Source organism: Tachypleus tridentatus, chromosome 1, assembly GCF_004210375.1.
Source record: "Tachypleus tridentatus isolate NWPU-2018 chromosome 1, ASM421037v1, whole genome shotgun sequence".
In the NCBI taxonomy this organism is placed as follows: domain Eukaryota; kingdom Metazoa; phylum Arthropoda; class Merostomata; order Xiphosura; family Limulidae; genus Tachypleus; species Tachypleus tridentatus.
Genome location: NC_134825.1, coordinates 132,453,667 through 132,466,323, shown reverse-complemented (window position 1 = coordinate 132,466,323; position 12,657 = coordinate 132,453,667). Strand labels below are relative to the sequence as shown.

General features: G+C 35.3%; 1 protein-coding gene across 1 annotated transcript in view; it reads right to left on the bottom strand.

Annotated features, from left to right (window-relative positions):
• The window catches only part of LOC143233158 (uncharacterized), a 144,207-nt gene extending 134,608 nt beyond the window's left edge, over positions 1–9,599 (bottom strand). The window contains exon 1 of the mRNA XM_076469114.1: positions 9,401–9,599. Within this exon, the coding sequence (XP_076325229.1) occupies positions 9,401–9,599 (199 nt within the window). The remainder of the gene's footprint in view (positions 1–9,400) is intronic.
• Between the last annotated feature and the right edge of the window lie 3,058 nt (positions 9,600–12,657).

Genomic DNA, 12,657 nt, shown 5'->3' with positions numbered 1-12,657 from the left:
GTGGGACTCCAAGTTCCTGTTGGGAAAACGAGAATATGTCGCATCCACATGGATCTGGAACCGCCAGTCCATTAAAAATGTTTAATAAAAATTGGTAAATAACCATGCAATCCATATGAATGGAGATTACTCAGCGTGACATACCTCCACGTAGTATCATAAGTTTTCTAAAATTTAAAAAATACAGAAACAATATGTTGTCACTTGAGAAAGGCTTCCCTGATTAACGTTTCAAGTCAAATTAGGTGGTTCGTGATGAAGTGCTGTCATCAGAACCCACACTGGGCAGATGAGAGAAGATTGTTTGATTTGAGGAACCAAACAAGCCAAGAATTAACCATCCTCTCTAAGATCTTACAGAGACAGTCCGTCGAAGCAACTGGACGATAGTTTGAAGGAATCGTGGGATCCTTTCCAGGCTTAGAGAAAAGTTGGACAATAGCCCAGCACCAGGCATCAGGAAACCACTTTCCTGTCAGATCTGGTTAAATAGAACCAAAACAATAGCAGGAAAGGCAGGAGAGAGATGGTGCAGTATCCCATAGTGAATACCATCAGGTCCAACTGATGAACTGCTAGCCTGATGAAGAGCAAGCTTGAGTTACACCAGTGTAAAGGGGCGATTATAATCATAGAGACATTCTGCTAGAAAGGAAAAAGGTGATCACTCTGTTTGAGTCTTGATGGTTAGGAAGGTGAGGGATGAAGTAAAGTGCAAGATGCACGAGAAAAGCTTTTGCTGAGAGTATTGATGATGATCTGAGCATCAACAACTTCCTGATCATTGGACTGCAAGGTCAGTGAGCTGTATACCTTCATCTCTACTTTCAAACTGCATTGCTTTTCAGTGGGCCAGTGTACATACTTTGCAGGTGAGACCTCAAAGCTAGAAGTAATCTTGGATTAAGTTCACAATTAGCATCTCTTCTACCACGAGTTTCAAAGTCATATAGGAAAACTACGAAAAGTATTTCAGGCCCGTTTTTGAGTCTTCTGTGCCGTGCAGCACGCAGGATTCCACCATAGATGATGATACCATGAAAAACGAGTCGAGATTTTAGTAATAGATTGAGCAACTGCTTGGACAATACAGTCAGTTAGTTGTCACACAGTCGTCTATTGACGGCTACAGACAATGGCAGGATCAAGTTCTGAGAGAGCAGTGAAAGAGGGCCAGTTGGCCTGATCCAGCTTTCACCTAGAGAGGTGGGTCGGATGGCATAAACCACCGCCAGTGTCTCTCAAATTGATAGGAAAATGATCACTGCCCCGTAGGTCACTGTCAACCCTCCAAGAAAAGTGAGGAAATATGAAGGGGAGCAGACAGAGAGATCAATAGCTCTAAAAGACTGACTAGGTGCATAAAAGTAAGTATAAACACCAATACTGAAGAGAAAAGGTTGTGATCTGAGAGCATATGCTCTATGAAGTGAACCCTCCCATCAATACCAGCACCTCCCCAGAGGGCAATATGTCCATTAAAGTCCTCCAGAATTAAAAAGGGAGAGGGCAACTGGTCAATAAGAGCATCAAGGTCCGATTAATCACAGGTCTCTCCAGGAGACAGGTAGAGAGAACAGACAATGATGTTATAACCCATGGAAACACGAATGGCTATGGCCTCCAACAGAGTATCAGGTGGCGAAAATAAAGCAGGCATGTGCTGGTCAACCAGCAGTGCAACGCCTTCATGCACTCATCCATCATACAGCCTGGCATTGCTGTATAAAGGAAACTGTCGAAAGGTGATTATATGAGCAGATTTCAAAAATGTTTCCTGTAAGAAGAAACACACAGGATGTTAAGAATCAATCAGTGTCTTGATGTCATCTAAATAAGAACGGAATCCTCGACAGATCCATTGTATCAATTTGGCCAATTTTATTAATGTAGAGGAAAATTGGACAGAGAGCCCTTTTGTTTTGATCATGTCTTTTCTCTTTATTCTCTTTAGTAAAAAGAGGTTTATCAACCTCCATGGATCCTGTCCTGGGTTGAATGGGTAGGTTTCTGTCAGGAGATGAAGATTCCAGTGACTGAGAGCGTGAATGAATAATCATTCTGCATTTCAAGGTCAAAGAATAAGATAGACCCGAGGAAATGCCAGAAGCTGGAGCCAAAGGAAGCGGATCAGGGGAGCCACTGCAAGGAATGATGATGATAGAGATAGGTGTTGACATTAACTTGTCAACTCTCTTAACTTTGGAGAACAAAAGATACTTCAAGTGGTTTGAAAACGACTCTGAAAGAGATATTGAGAGACCTGTCTGTACTCCCACTGTAGCAGTGAAATAGAATGCAGCAGCATATGTCCGAGATTATGTGGTGGATAGCAACTTTCGAGTCTCGAGGTAAGAAATGTTGCAAATTACTTTCAAATGCTGTATCGGTGGAGGAAAAGTAAGATGGGTGAGAGCCACTACAACTAACACAAATGAGGGTCCATTTTGCACTCACTCACAGACATCTTAATTCTTGCCACCATAACCACTACACGTCAAGGAACTACGACATGACGTCTTTGAGTGACCAAACTGTTGACATTGGAAACACCTCAGAGGGTTTGGAATATACGGCCTTACTTTGCAATTTAGATAACCTCACATGATGGTGGCAGGTGGACGTGATGATGTAAACGTCAAAAATAGGACATTGGTTGGCATTATAATTCAATATTTGCGAGTGGAGATAAACCTCACTGCAGGAACTCCTTGGGTGGAGGAACCAGCAAAAATAAAGAAAAAATATTTTGGTGCTCACTGACCCTACCCATCATGGAACCCTACGAAGGGACGCACTATAATGTTAAACATGATATTGCAGCACTTCCATAGTTTCATGAGCACTATACCCAAACACCAGCATCAGATACAGTATCCACAACACCCACTGAAAACGTCCAACACTAGTACTCATTTGATCCTAACCTAAGTGGACCAGCCATTTGACCCTGGTGCCACCCCAAAGCCGCCCGTCTACAGGAATTCAAGGCCAAAGTGGTGTATTAGTGTTGGACACCCTCAACCATCAGGATTCTCTCCTAATTCTCGGACATTATATATAAATTTACTAACACATTAGTAAATATATGTATAATGTCCGGGAATTTGAAAATAGTTCACTCGTAGCATTAGAAAAACTGTTACAGTTCTGCCCTCATCTCAACAACCACATTTTATCACAAAATACAGGCAAAATCTTGATATTTTATTTGAATCAATTCTGTTGCTGAAGTCTCCACTTTTCCCTCACGTGATGTTGAATGTTTATATTTCTTGATTGGCATAATTTTTATCACGCTTTAACTAAGTATTTAAGGTCATAAGCTGACATATTCAACTTTGAATATTACAAATATTTGAGAGTTTAAAAGTTCTTCCATTCTCTCTTATGACATAACAGAAAAGCGAAGACTGAAGCACACAGCATGTTAGAACATTTGTTTAATAAACAGTCACGTATCACTGTATATAACAAGCTACGTCTTTTAATATTTAGAATTTAGTTTCCTCCGGTGGGACAGTAGTAAGTCTTCGGACTTTCAACGCTAAAATCATATAGCAGTGTATAGAACAAGCATTTTTGTAGTGATGAATCTAGCTTTTTTATGATACAAGCACACCAAATAGTAAATATAGCGACTGATTTGGCGTTTCATAGATAGTAGCTGCTGTACCATGATGGCGCGAGAAAAAGCGCAAACGTAGCAAAGACTGAACGTGCGATACTGTAAATATCGTGGAGGATTTGGCGTTCGTACATGCACAGTAGCTACTGTAGGAAAGTATATTTAAGCACGAATGCGCAAGAGAGAAAAATCACACACGTATTAGAGACTAACAATGTCGCTGTTTAAAGAAGCTCTTTCTAAAACAGTTTGTGCGCTTACTACATCATGCATGCCTGATTTGTTAGGTGACGAGGATGATTCAGTGATTTCCTATAGTGAGAAAAATGAATTTTCGTTAGCCAGAGAAAAGTATAATGAAAGTTATCTGGTGAAACGTAAAACCGCTGAAAACAGTGAAGCCATGAATACTGTAGGTGATAAGACAGCCGGCGAAAACGAACGCTATTCCACGGATGGCAGATTGAGTTCCTTCGTCAACGGTCGGATTTTCATCGTGGTTATCCTGGGTGTTTTTACCTTTCATGTTATCATCAATTGGACCGCCTATAAAGAATTTTTGACTCTGTAAGATGTTCCGACTGAAGGTCTACTAATGTGATATTCTCCAACAAACTAAACTGTTGTTGACCATATTACCTTAACAATATAATATAATCTAATCCAACAAAACCTATTTTTTGTGTCAGGTAAAAGTCGGTTCAAAATTTTCAAACAATCATGAAATGTGTAACTTTTTACTAGTATTTAGAGCATTTTTATTTATCTAAATGTTCTTTGGTACTGATACGTAAAATTAGTTATATTTGAATTACAATGGCACGTTTTCTTCATCTAAGCAAAAATGTTAAAATCCACATTATTTATTAATAGGTTTATAGAGATATTCTGATAAAATGCCTATTTTAATGAACATATTTTCTTTTCTAAGTTTTGTAACAATTTAATTTTTCAGGTTTCATATGAATCGCTCTTTCTTTAAGAACTTGTTAGGTATCTTAGTCATTATATTGTATTAATAAATTCTTATATATATGTATATACAATTTTTATAATGAAAATAACTTGTTCGTATAACATTCCTTGGTGTCTTTTCTATCACAAATATTATATTTGTGACACAGGTTTGTGATTTGGCAGTTATTTTTGATGAGTAATCTTATCATTAAATACTTAATATTTTTAAGACGTAAAAATAAAGTGAAACCTAACTGTTCGTGTAAAACAATATATTTTTATTTCTGCATATTACAGTGACACGTAATCTAAACGGCCAAGTTATTCTTTCGTAACCTTTAACAAAAATAGCAGTTAAGGCTTGAAGTTATCGACACTGTGCAATGAATGTAATATAACCACATCGCCTTATATGTTAAAGAAATTTTGTTTCACAGCCAAGTTTATTTAGTTATTATCACTAGAAAACTAAAGGTTTCTCAACTTTTTTATATGGAATAGTAAGTATTTTTCAGCAAGTGTGTTTGAATATATATTTTGTATTAAAAATCTGCATAAATAAAAACGTTATTGGACCCCAAATTAACTTTAAAATTAAAGATTAAGGTAAACCAAACCATAATATTTCAATAAATAAAAAGTTAAAAATAAATAAATTTAACCTAAGCATTCTAAAGCTTTAAAACTGTTCGTTTGAAAACATTAGAATAAATTCCTTAAAACAAAATACGAACAAAATGCTAACATGCATGACACTAAAATTTAGACTGGACAATATTTAATTCTTGAAAATATGGTTGGAAGAATGACATTTTTTTAAACGAAGCAAGTTTTGTTTTGTTTTTTCAACCACACGTTGTCATAAAAAAGCCACTTCTTTACTTAAATTAACTTATTATCAGTATACACATTATTTACAGGAAACTTTTAAAAGTATTTTTTGGGACGCACTCTAGTGACGTTCATGTATAACTTTATATTATGGTTCTATTCCTGCTAGATTTATGAAGCTTTGTCAAATGTTCATGCAAGATTTTTTTTTCTCTCTCTCTCGTTGATTTTCTCTATTTATAAAGAAAGGTTAGAAGTTAGTTGCCTAGATTTATAAAGCATTTTAAATATGCATATATGTTTTGTTTTTCCCGGTCGTTCTGTGTCTAATTTTAAGTATTAAATGTGTTCCAATATTACCTTTTATCTCTAAATCTTTACCTGAGAATCGATTGACCCCTGCGGATCAATGCGGTAGATAAAGAGAGATTAGAAACATCAAGCAATCATTCTCATCATCAAAAACATGAGATTAATTTATGACTTTCGGGATAATATTGAAATAGTCGGTTTTTTTAAATATTAACTCTTTAGGTTTTTACAAACTTATACGTTGAATTAGTAAACAGAATTAATAATCCGTGATGACGAGAAAACCCACTGGCAGAGAAAATTATATATGTAAAAACAGCTGGTATGGATAGAGAAAACACTATGTAGAGGAGCGAACAATGTTTCGGCCTTCTTCGGTCATCATCAGATTCACAAAGAAAGAGGTAACTGACCGATAGCTGACCACGTGTTTGAAGGCGGATGTGTAATTGAGTGTAGGAATGTAGAGGACGTGCTTAGATGTTGGATATATTTATTAATATAGGTATAAAGGTGTTCCTTTGTATTGATTTATTTTGGGCTTGCGTTTGTTGTATAAGTAAGGCTTCTTTAATTTTGCTTTTGTTTATGTTTGTTTTTTTATTTAGTATTTGGATGTTTTCTATAGTTATGTTGTGTTTATCTGATTTGCAGTGTTCCAAAAAGTGTGAAGGTAACTTTTTGTGTTACTTGTGGTAAACTTGTTTGATTAACACCTTATACTCTGTTATTATTAAACATTATTTTTATTTTTTTCCTCGTATGAACGAGTTCAGTAACCAATAGTAACGTTATAACATGGTGTGTAAATGAACTTGACTCAGCTGAGGTCTGGTTTAGCATCTCCAAGTGTAGCCTCTGGCAACCCCCGAGGTTATGAAATAGCAGGAAAGATACACTATTTTTAGTGTGAACGATTAACCGCATAAAAAAATCAGCATGTACATGAGGTAAACTTATCCGAACTCCAAACTATTTCTTAATACGTAATCAAAATACTCTTTTATAAAAATGCATAACATCAATAATACCATACAAACACGTGATAGCAAAATATTTAACAAAATTAAACAACTGATATTTTCAAAATTAAATTCATAAAACAAATATATAACTCTACCTTAGAAAATTGTAAACGAATGTGAAATATAATACACGTATTAAAACCGTTTAATATGGAATCAAAGTATCATCTCAAAATACGAGAAACTCAGCTTTGCATATTTTGAAAATAATATTCATTTTTTCTATCACGTAGGAATTATTTACATATCGGGAATAAAAAAAATTCTTACTTAGATCAAATTTACCACAAATATAATAGAATGTATTTGGGTTATTTGTTGTCATAGAGATAAATAAAAATTGAAAAGAAAAATAATATCAAAATGCATGCACAAATTACTATCCAGAAATGACATACCATGCTGTCTGTTAACCGTTTCGCTAGCTATGTGTTTCTCGTTGGTTCCAGATAATAATTATTTGTGCATGCACTTTGATATTATTTTTCAATAGGTCTAAAAGTTGTTATAAAAAACAAGTTAACAGTAGATGGGTTTTTCTTTTCTTACTTTCTTTTTACTAATAACAATAAGAAATTTTAAGTTTATATTTTGTCTCGTTTGTTTGTTTTTTAATTTCGCACAAAGCTACTTGAGAGCTATCTGCGCTAGCCGTCCGTAATTTAGCAGTGTAAGACTAGAGGAAAGGCAGCTAGTCATCACCACCCACCGCCAACTCTTGGACTTCTATTTTACGAACGAGTAACATTATAACATTGACCGTCACATTTGTGCAAAAAAAACAAAACACCGTAAAAGATATTAACATACATGATCGGAACGAATCGGAACTTGATTAAGTTGGTATTAAAGCTAGAAGTGTTGTTAGAAGTTCTGATAAGCCATTGAATAAAACCAGTATACTGTGTCAAAATCTCGAAGAGCTTTGAAATAAAATCATGGCCGTTGCGACCAAAAGCTTTATTCTGATCTATATTAAAAGCACCCGAAATATCTTTTTTATCTTGAATATGATTCAATAAATTTTGTACAGTATGAACATCAAGGATTATTCGTCTTGCTACTGCACGTAACTGGGAAGCGCTTATAAGTCCTGATATAACCTTAAAAAGCCCAGTAGTTAATACCTTACTTACAATTTTAAAATTAATATTTAGAACGTACCCCCTTGAATAGGAAATTGATAATACCTCTTCTCACCAAGAAGTTTCAAACGCTCAAGTAAATCGTCGTTTAATATACCTATATAATTATGACCAAAAGTAGGAAAATCTCTATATAACATTTTGTTGTTAATCCATATAACCCATGCATTTTATAATAACCCAGAACGTTTATCACTTCTTAATAATCAGCGTAAAGAAAACATTTCAGTAAGGTTTGAAACCTAACCTCATTTTCTAATTGAGGCAAATTATCAAGATAATAATCCTCAAGAGATACAACAATCCTGTAGTGTTTAAATGCCTTTAGAAATGGAAGTTTGGGTGTCAAAAGTATTGCATCAAACATGCTCGCTCTTACAGCTATGTGGGCGTTATAATGTGACGGTCAATCCCACTATTCGTTGGTAAAAGAGTAGCTCAAGAATTGGCGGTGGGCGGTGAGATGAAGAAGAAAATATGCCTCGAATAAAATCATGCTCCATCAGGGTACAAGGATCTTTGTCACTGAGGGTTTGGTTTGTTTTGAATTTTGAGCAAATCTACACAAGGGCTATCTGCGCTAGCCGTCCCTAATTGTGCAGTGCAAGACTAGAGGGAATGAACCAAATCATCACCACCCACCGCCAACTGTTGGGCTACTCTTTTACCAACGAATAGTGAGATTGACCGTAACTTTATAACGTCCTCACGGCTGAAAGGGCGAGCATGTTTGGTGTGACGGGTATTCGAACCCGCGACCCTCAGATTACCAGTCGAATGCCTTATCCACCCAGCCATGCCGGGCCGTCATTGAGGGAAACATCTTTCAGAAGAAATCGGTAAAGTGAAAGCTTATCTATCAGACATGTATAAAGCTCAGTTCATTAAGGAGTTGAAACGGCGACGTGTTCATTGTAACCTCTCTTAACCTTCTATGTTGTTCTTCAGAGAATATGGGAAACAACTGAAACCTCTTCGCCCTTTTCAAATAAAACGCACATTACTCATTATATAAACCTCTAATGAACGAAAATATACTCAAGGCTATCGCTTCTGGTAGTCGGAACATAAAGGCTGATTAATCGTACGATGATATTTTCGAGAAGGTTATCGCTGACCATTAATATCTCATCAACATTTAAATTATATTTTACGTTCATAAAAATAGCCATGCCCCTCCTTTTCGAATTCACACTAGTAATATTCATATTTTGTATTGGGAAAACTACCAATTGAGGGAAATCTATATAAGATTATAAATGGGTTTCTTAAACAAAAATAAAGTGTGGAAATGTGAGTAACAAATATCTGGAGAACTATTAATATTAATTGAAATGTAACAATACATAGAAGCAGACTGTCATTCACTCTTACCACTAAAAATACCAAAATAATGTATTTTTTAATTTAATTTCGTAGTACATTGAGACGGTTTCCGATAAGGTGGCTCCTTTTTTACTAATTTAGGAGGGTATGATTTTTTTAAAGAAAACTATCATTACTAGGCAACGTCACAGACGTGGCTAGAATAACATCCCTCAAGTTCATCCCAGTGCCTTCGGTAGAATATTGCTGAAAATATGAAGGAACATAAATTGTGACTGAAACCAGAGCATTCTCTGACTTTCGACTGGGGAGAGCTATTGTCGGAGTTGACACTAACTGAATAGATCTGATCTTGTTTACTTCCAGACTCTGCATGGTAAGCTTCAACTCAAGGAATGTCTGTCCGTCCAGAGTTTACAAGTTGACGTAAAGGATTCGGTAACACTGTTGTTTAACAGCCTACGGAAAATCTGACATCATGACCTTCACGGACAAAACATTATCACTTCCGACCAAAGTCTGCTACATAAAATTTTATGATATAACCAGTCTGTTTGCACTGAAGACATAATGATGACCTGCTCTTTAACACCATCAAAGCAGGTATATTGCATTTGTCAAGAATATCAGAAATATCAAAAACACTCTTGTTTTACATCAATATGAATCTTCTTACATTGGATTGAAGACGAGTAAAAAATTGTTAATTCAACTAAGATACTTCAAAGAGTATACAGTGTATTCTTCCACTAGCGACTAGTAGGGTACATGTTAAGCCATATATAATGTTATTTTAATTTAATAGTTTCAACTTATCTTTCGTGTCCTTCAAACCAATCGACAACCTTGACGAAATTATGGTCTTCTATGAGTATCACATCGAAAAATTACAGTACTTTCAAAATTTAAATTTTCCTCCCACAGTATTCCATTCATCCATTATACCAGACCTCATCAGTTGGATCAGACGATGGGAGACAAAAACTCTATGAAACGCTATTTATATAACCGATATAATACTTTAAAATTTATGGTTTAAACGCTTAAAACCGGCGAGGCATCAGAAACCAAGAATCTTAAAAATTATTATAAAAAAAAAACAACAAAAACACAAAGTAATTGCGGGTGTTTCTTAATTTCTCCATTATGGCTCAAAATCAAAGGAGTCACCCAGATATGTAGAAACAGAAATAGCATTTCATATCTATTTTTTTTATTTCCTACAAATCATTTCGCAAGAAGTTTTTCGTCGTTTATTCATCACTTCTGGAACAGCTTCATTCTTGGGTAACCACTTGTGGAAGGCAAAAGATATATCTGAAATGATATTTCTACACACCGGAGTGACACTTCTGATTTTGAGCCGTAATGGAGAAATTAAGAGGACTATCAAAAATTAAAAGAAAAAATCATCACTTAGCTTTTTTCTATAACAATTTTTAAGGCCTACTGGTTTCCAGTTTTTTGCCAGGTTTCGGTGTTGAACAGTAAATTTAAAAATATACCCTTCACTTATGATATAAATCATAATATAATATTAAACTTATAATACAATACACACACACACATATATGAAACACTCATCTACCTTTTAACATTTGATAATGAAATTTAAGAGTTACAATTCCATAAGTAAGATAAACACAGTATTTTTGGCTGATGAAGAACACAGTGACTACTTGAAGTTACTAATGACAAAAGATAAGGAACGTGTGCACCAGGAGAGCAACCCCCATCGTAGAGCTCCGCCGCTTTCTGAGATATAAACTTTTGAGATTTATAAATTAAATACAATGTGATTCTCACTGATATCAAAATGCTATTTTTCCGCCCCTTTAATCCCCTTCGCCAATAAGAAATTCTAGAAACGCCACTGCCAAAGAGTAATGTTTTTGTATACAGGTTGTTTCACTTGTACTAAAAACCTCAAGAATGGTAACTTTTCAAGTTATCTGATGAAAAGGGTAACATTTTAACGATGAAAAACATATATAAGTTATCCAGATTATTAAACAGCAATTATTCAAAAAATTATAAACTAACCGAACAAATACATTCTCAAACTATTCTTGAAACTAAATAAAATATACCTGTTTAAGGAAAATTATTGTCCACGTAAGAACAAAAATTAGGAGATGCCACCGATATTTTTATCATAAGTGAGCCCAATAAGTTATTCACACAAAACTGAAAAAGTGTGAAAAAGATACTCGATTTTTTACATAAATTGGAAACTCTTACAAACAAATTTAATTATAATCGCACTTGCAGCCTGTATCATGTGTTTAATACTGCAATAAGTAATTTTAAGCGAACTTGTGTACATTTACATTTTTTGTGTATGGTTTATTTGTTTTTAAGCAGAAAGTTTGTTTGTTTGTTTTTTGAATTTCGCACAAAGCTACTCGAGGGCTATCTGTGCTAGCCGTCCCTAATTTAGCAGTGTAAGACAAGAGGGAAGGCAGCTAGTCATCACCACCCACCGCCAACTCTTGGGCTACTCTTTTACTAACGAATAGTGGGATTGACCGTCACATTATAACGCCCCTACGGCTGAAAGGGCGAGCATGTTTGGCGCGACGGAGATGCGAACCCGCGACCCTCGGATTACGAGTCGCACGCCTTAACACGCTTGGCCATGCCGGGCCTTGCACAAAGCTACATATTGGACTATTTGTGCTTTGCTCATCACAGATATCGAAACCCACTTTGTAGTATCACAAGCCCTCAGACTTGGCGTTGATATATGTAAAAAGGAGACAGTTAAATGGACATATCCTACTCCCAAAAATATGGAAATAAAACAGACAATTCAGCAAACATTCTTTTTCTGATCAACCCCATTTATTTGATGGTAAAATAAAGCCCAAGAATTGACAATGGATGGATCTAGTTCTCATTGAGAATTGTTTACTTAAAAACATGATCACTGGAAATCCTTTTATAAAGATTCATACACATCATTTTAATAATTCATTCACACGTGATTTTCTCAAAACTTCCAACTTTTATTTCACATTTGTATTTCAGTTAATTCACACATAGAATATATTTCTTTGACCGCTCTAAAAATTAATGTGTGCGTTTTTCTTATAGCAAAGCCAAATTGGGCTATCTGCCTAGTCCACTGAAGGAAATCGAACCCCTGATTTTAGCATTGTAAATCCGTAGATTTACTGCTGTGCCAACGGGGGACAAATTAATGATACAATACAGGAAAACCAAGAGACAATATTATTGGTGAGTTGCAGTCAGCATACTATAATCCTCGGAAACTATAATTGTAATACACGCTTATTAATTAAAAATTAATCAGAAAGCCATATTTAACCAGGAATAAGCTTACAAAAAGTCAAATTTGATAGTATATTCTATCTAAATATGTTGTCCTCGTCTTTGTAGTATTACAGTGATTCTTTTGTTGCCAGAACAA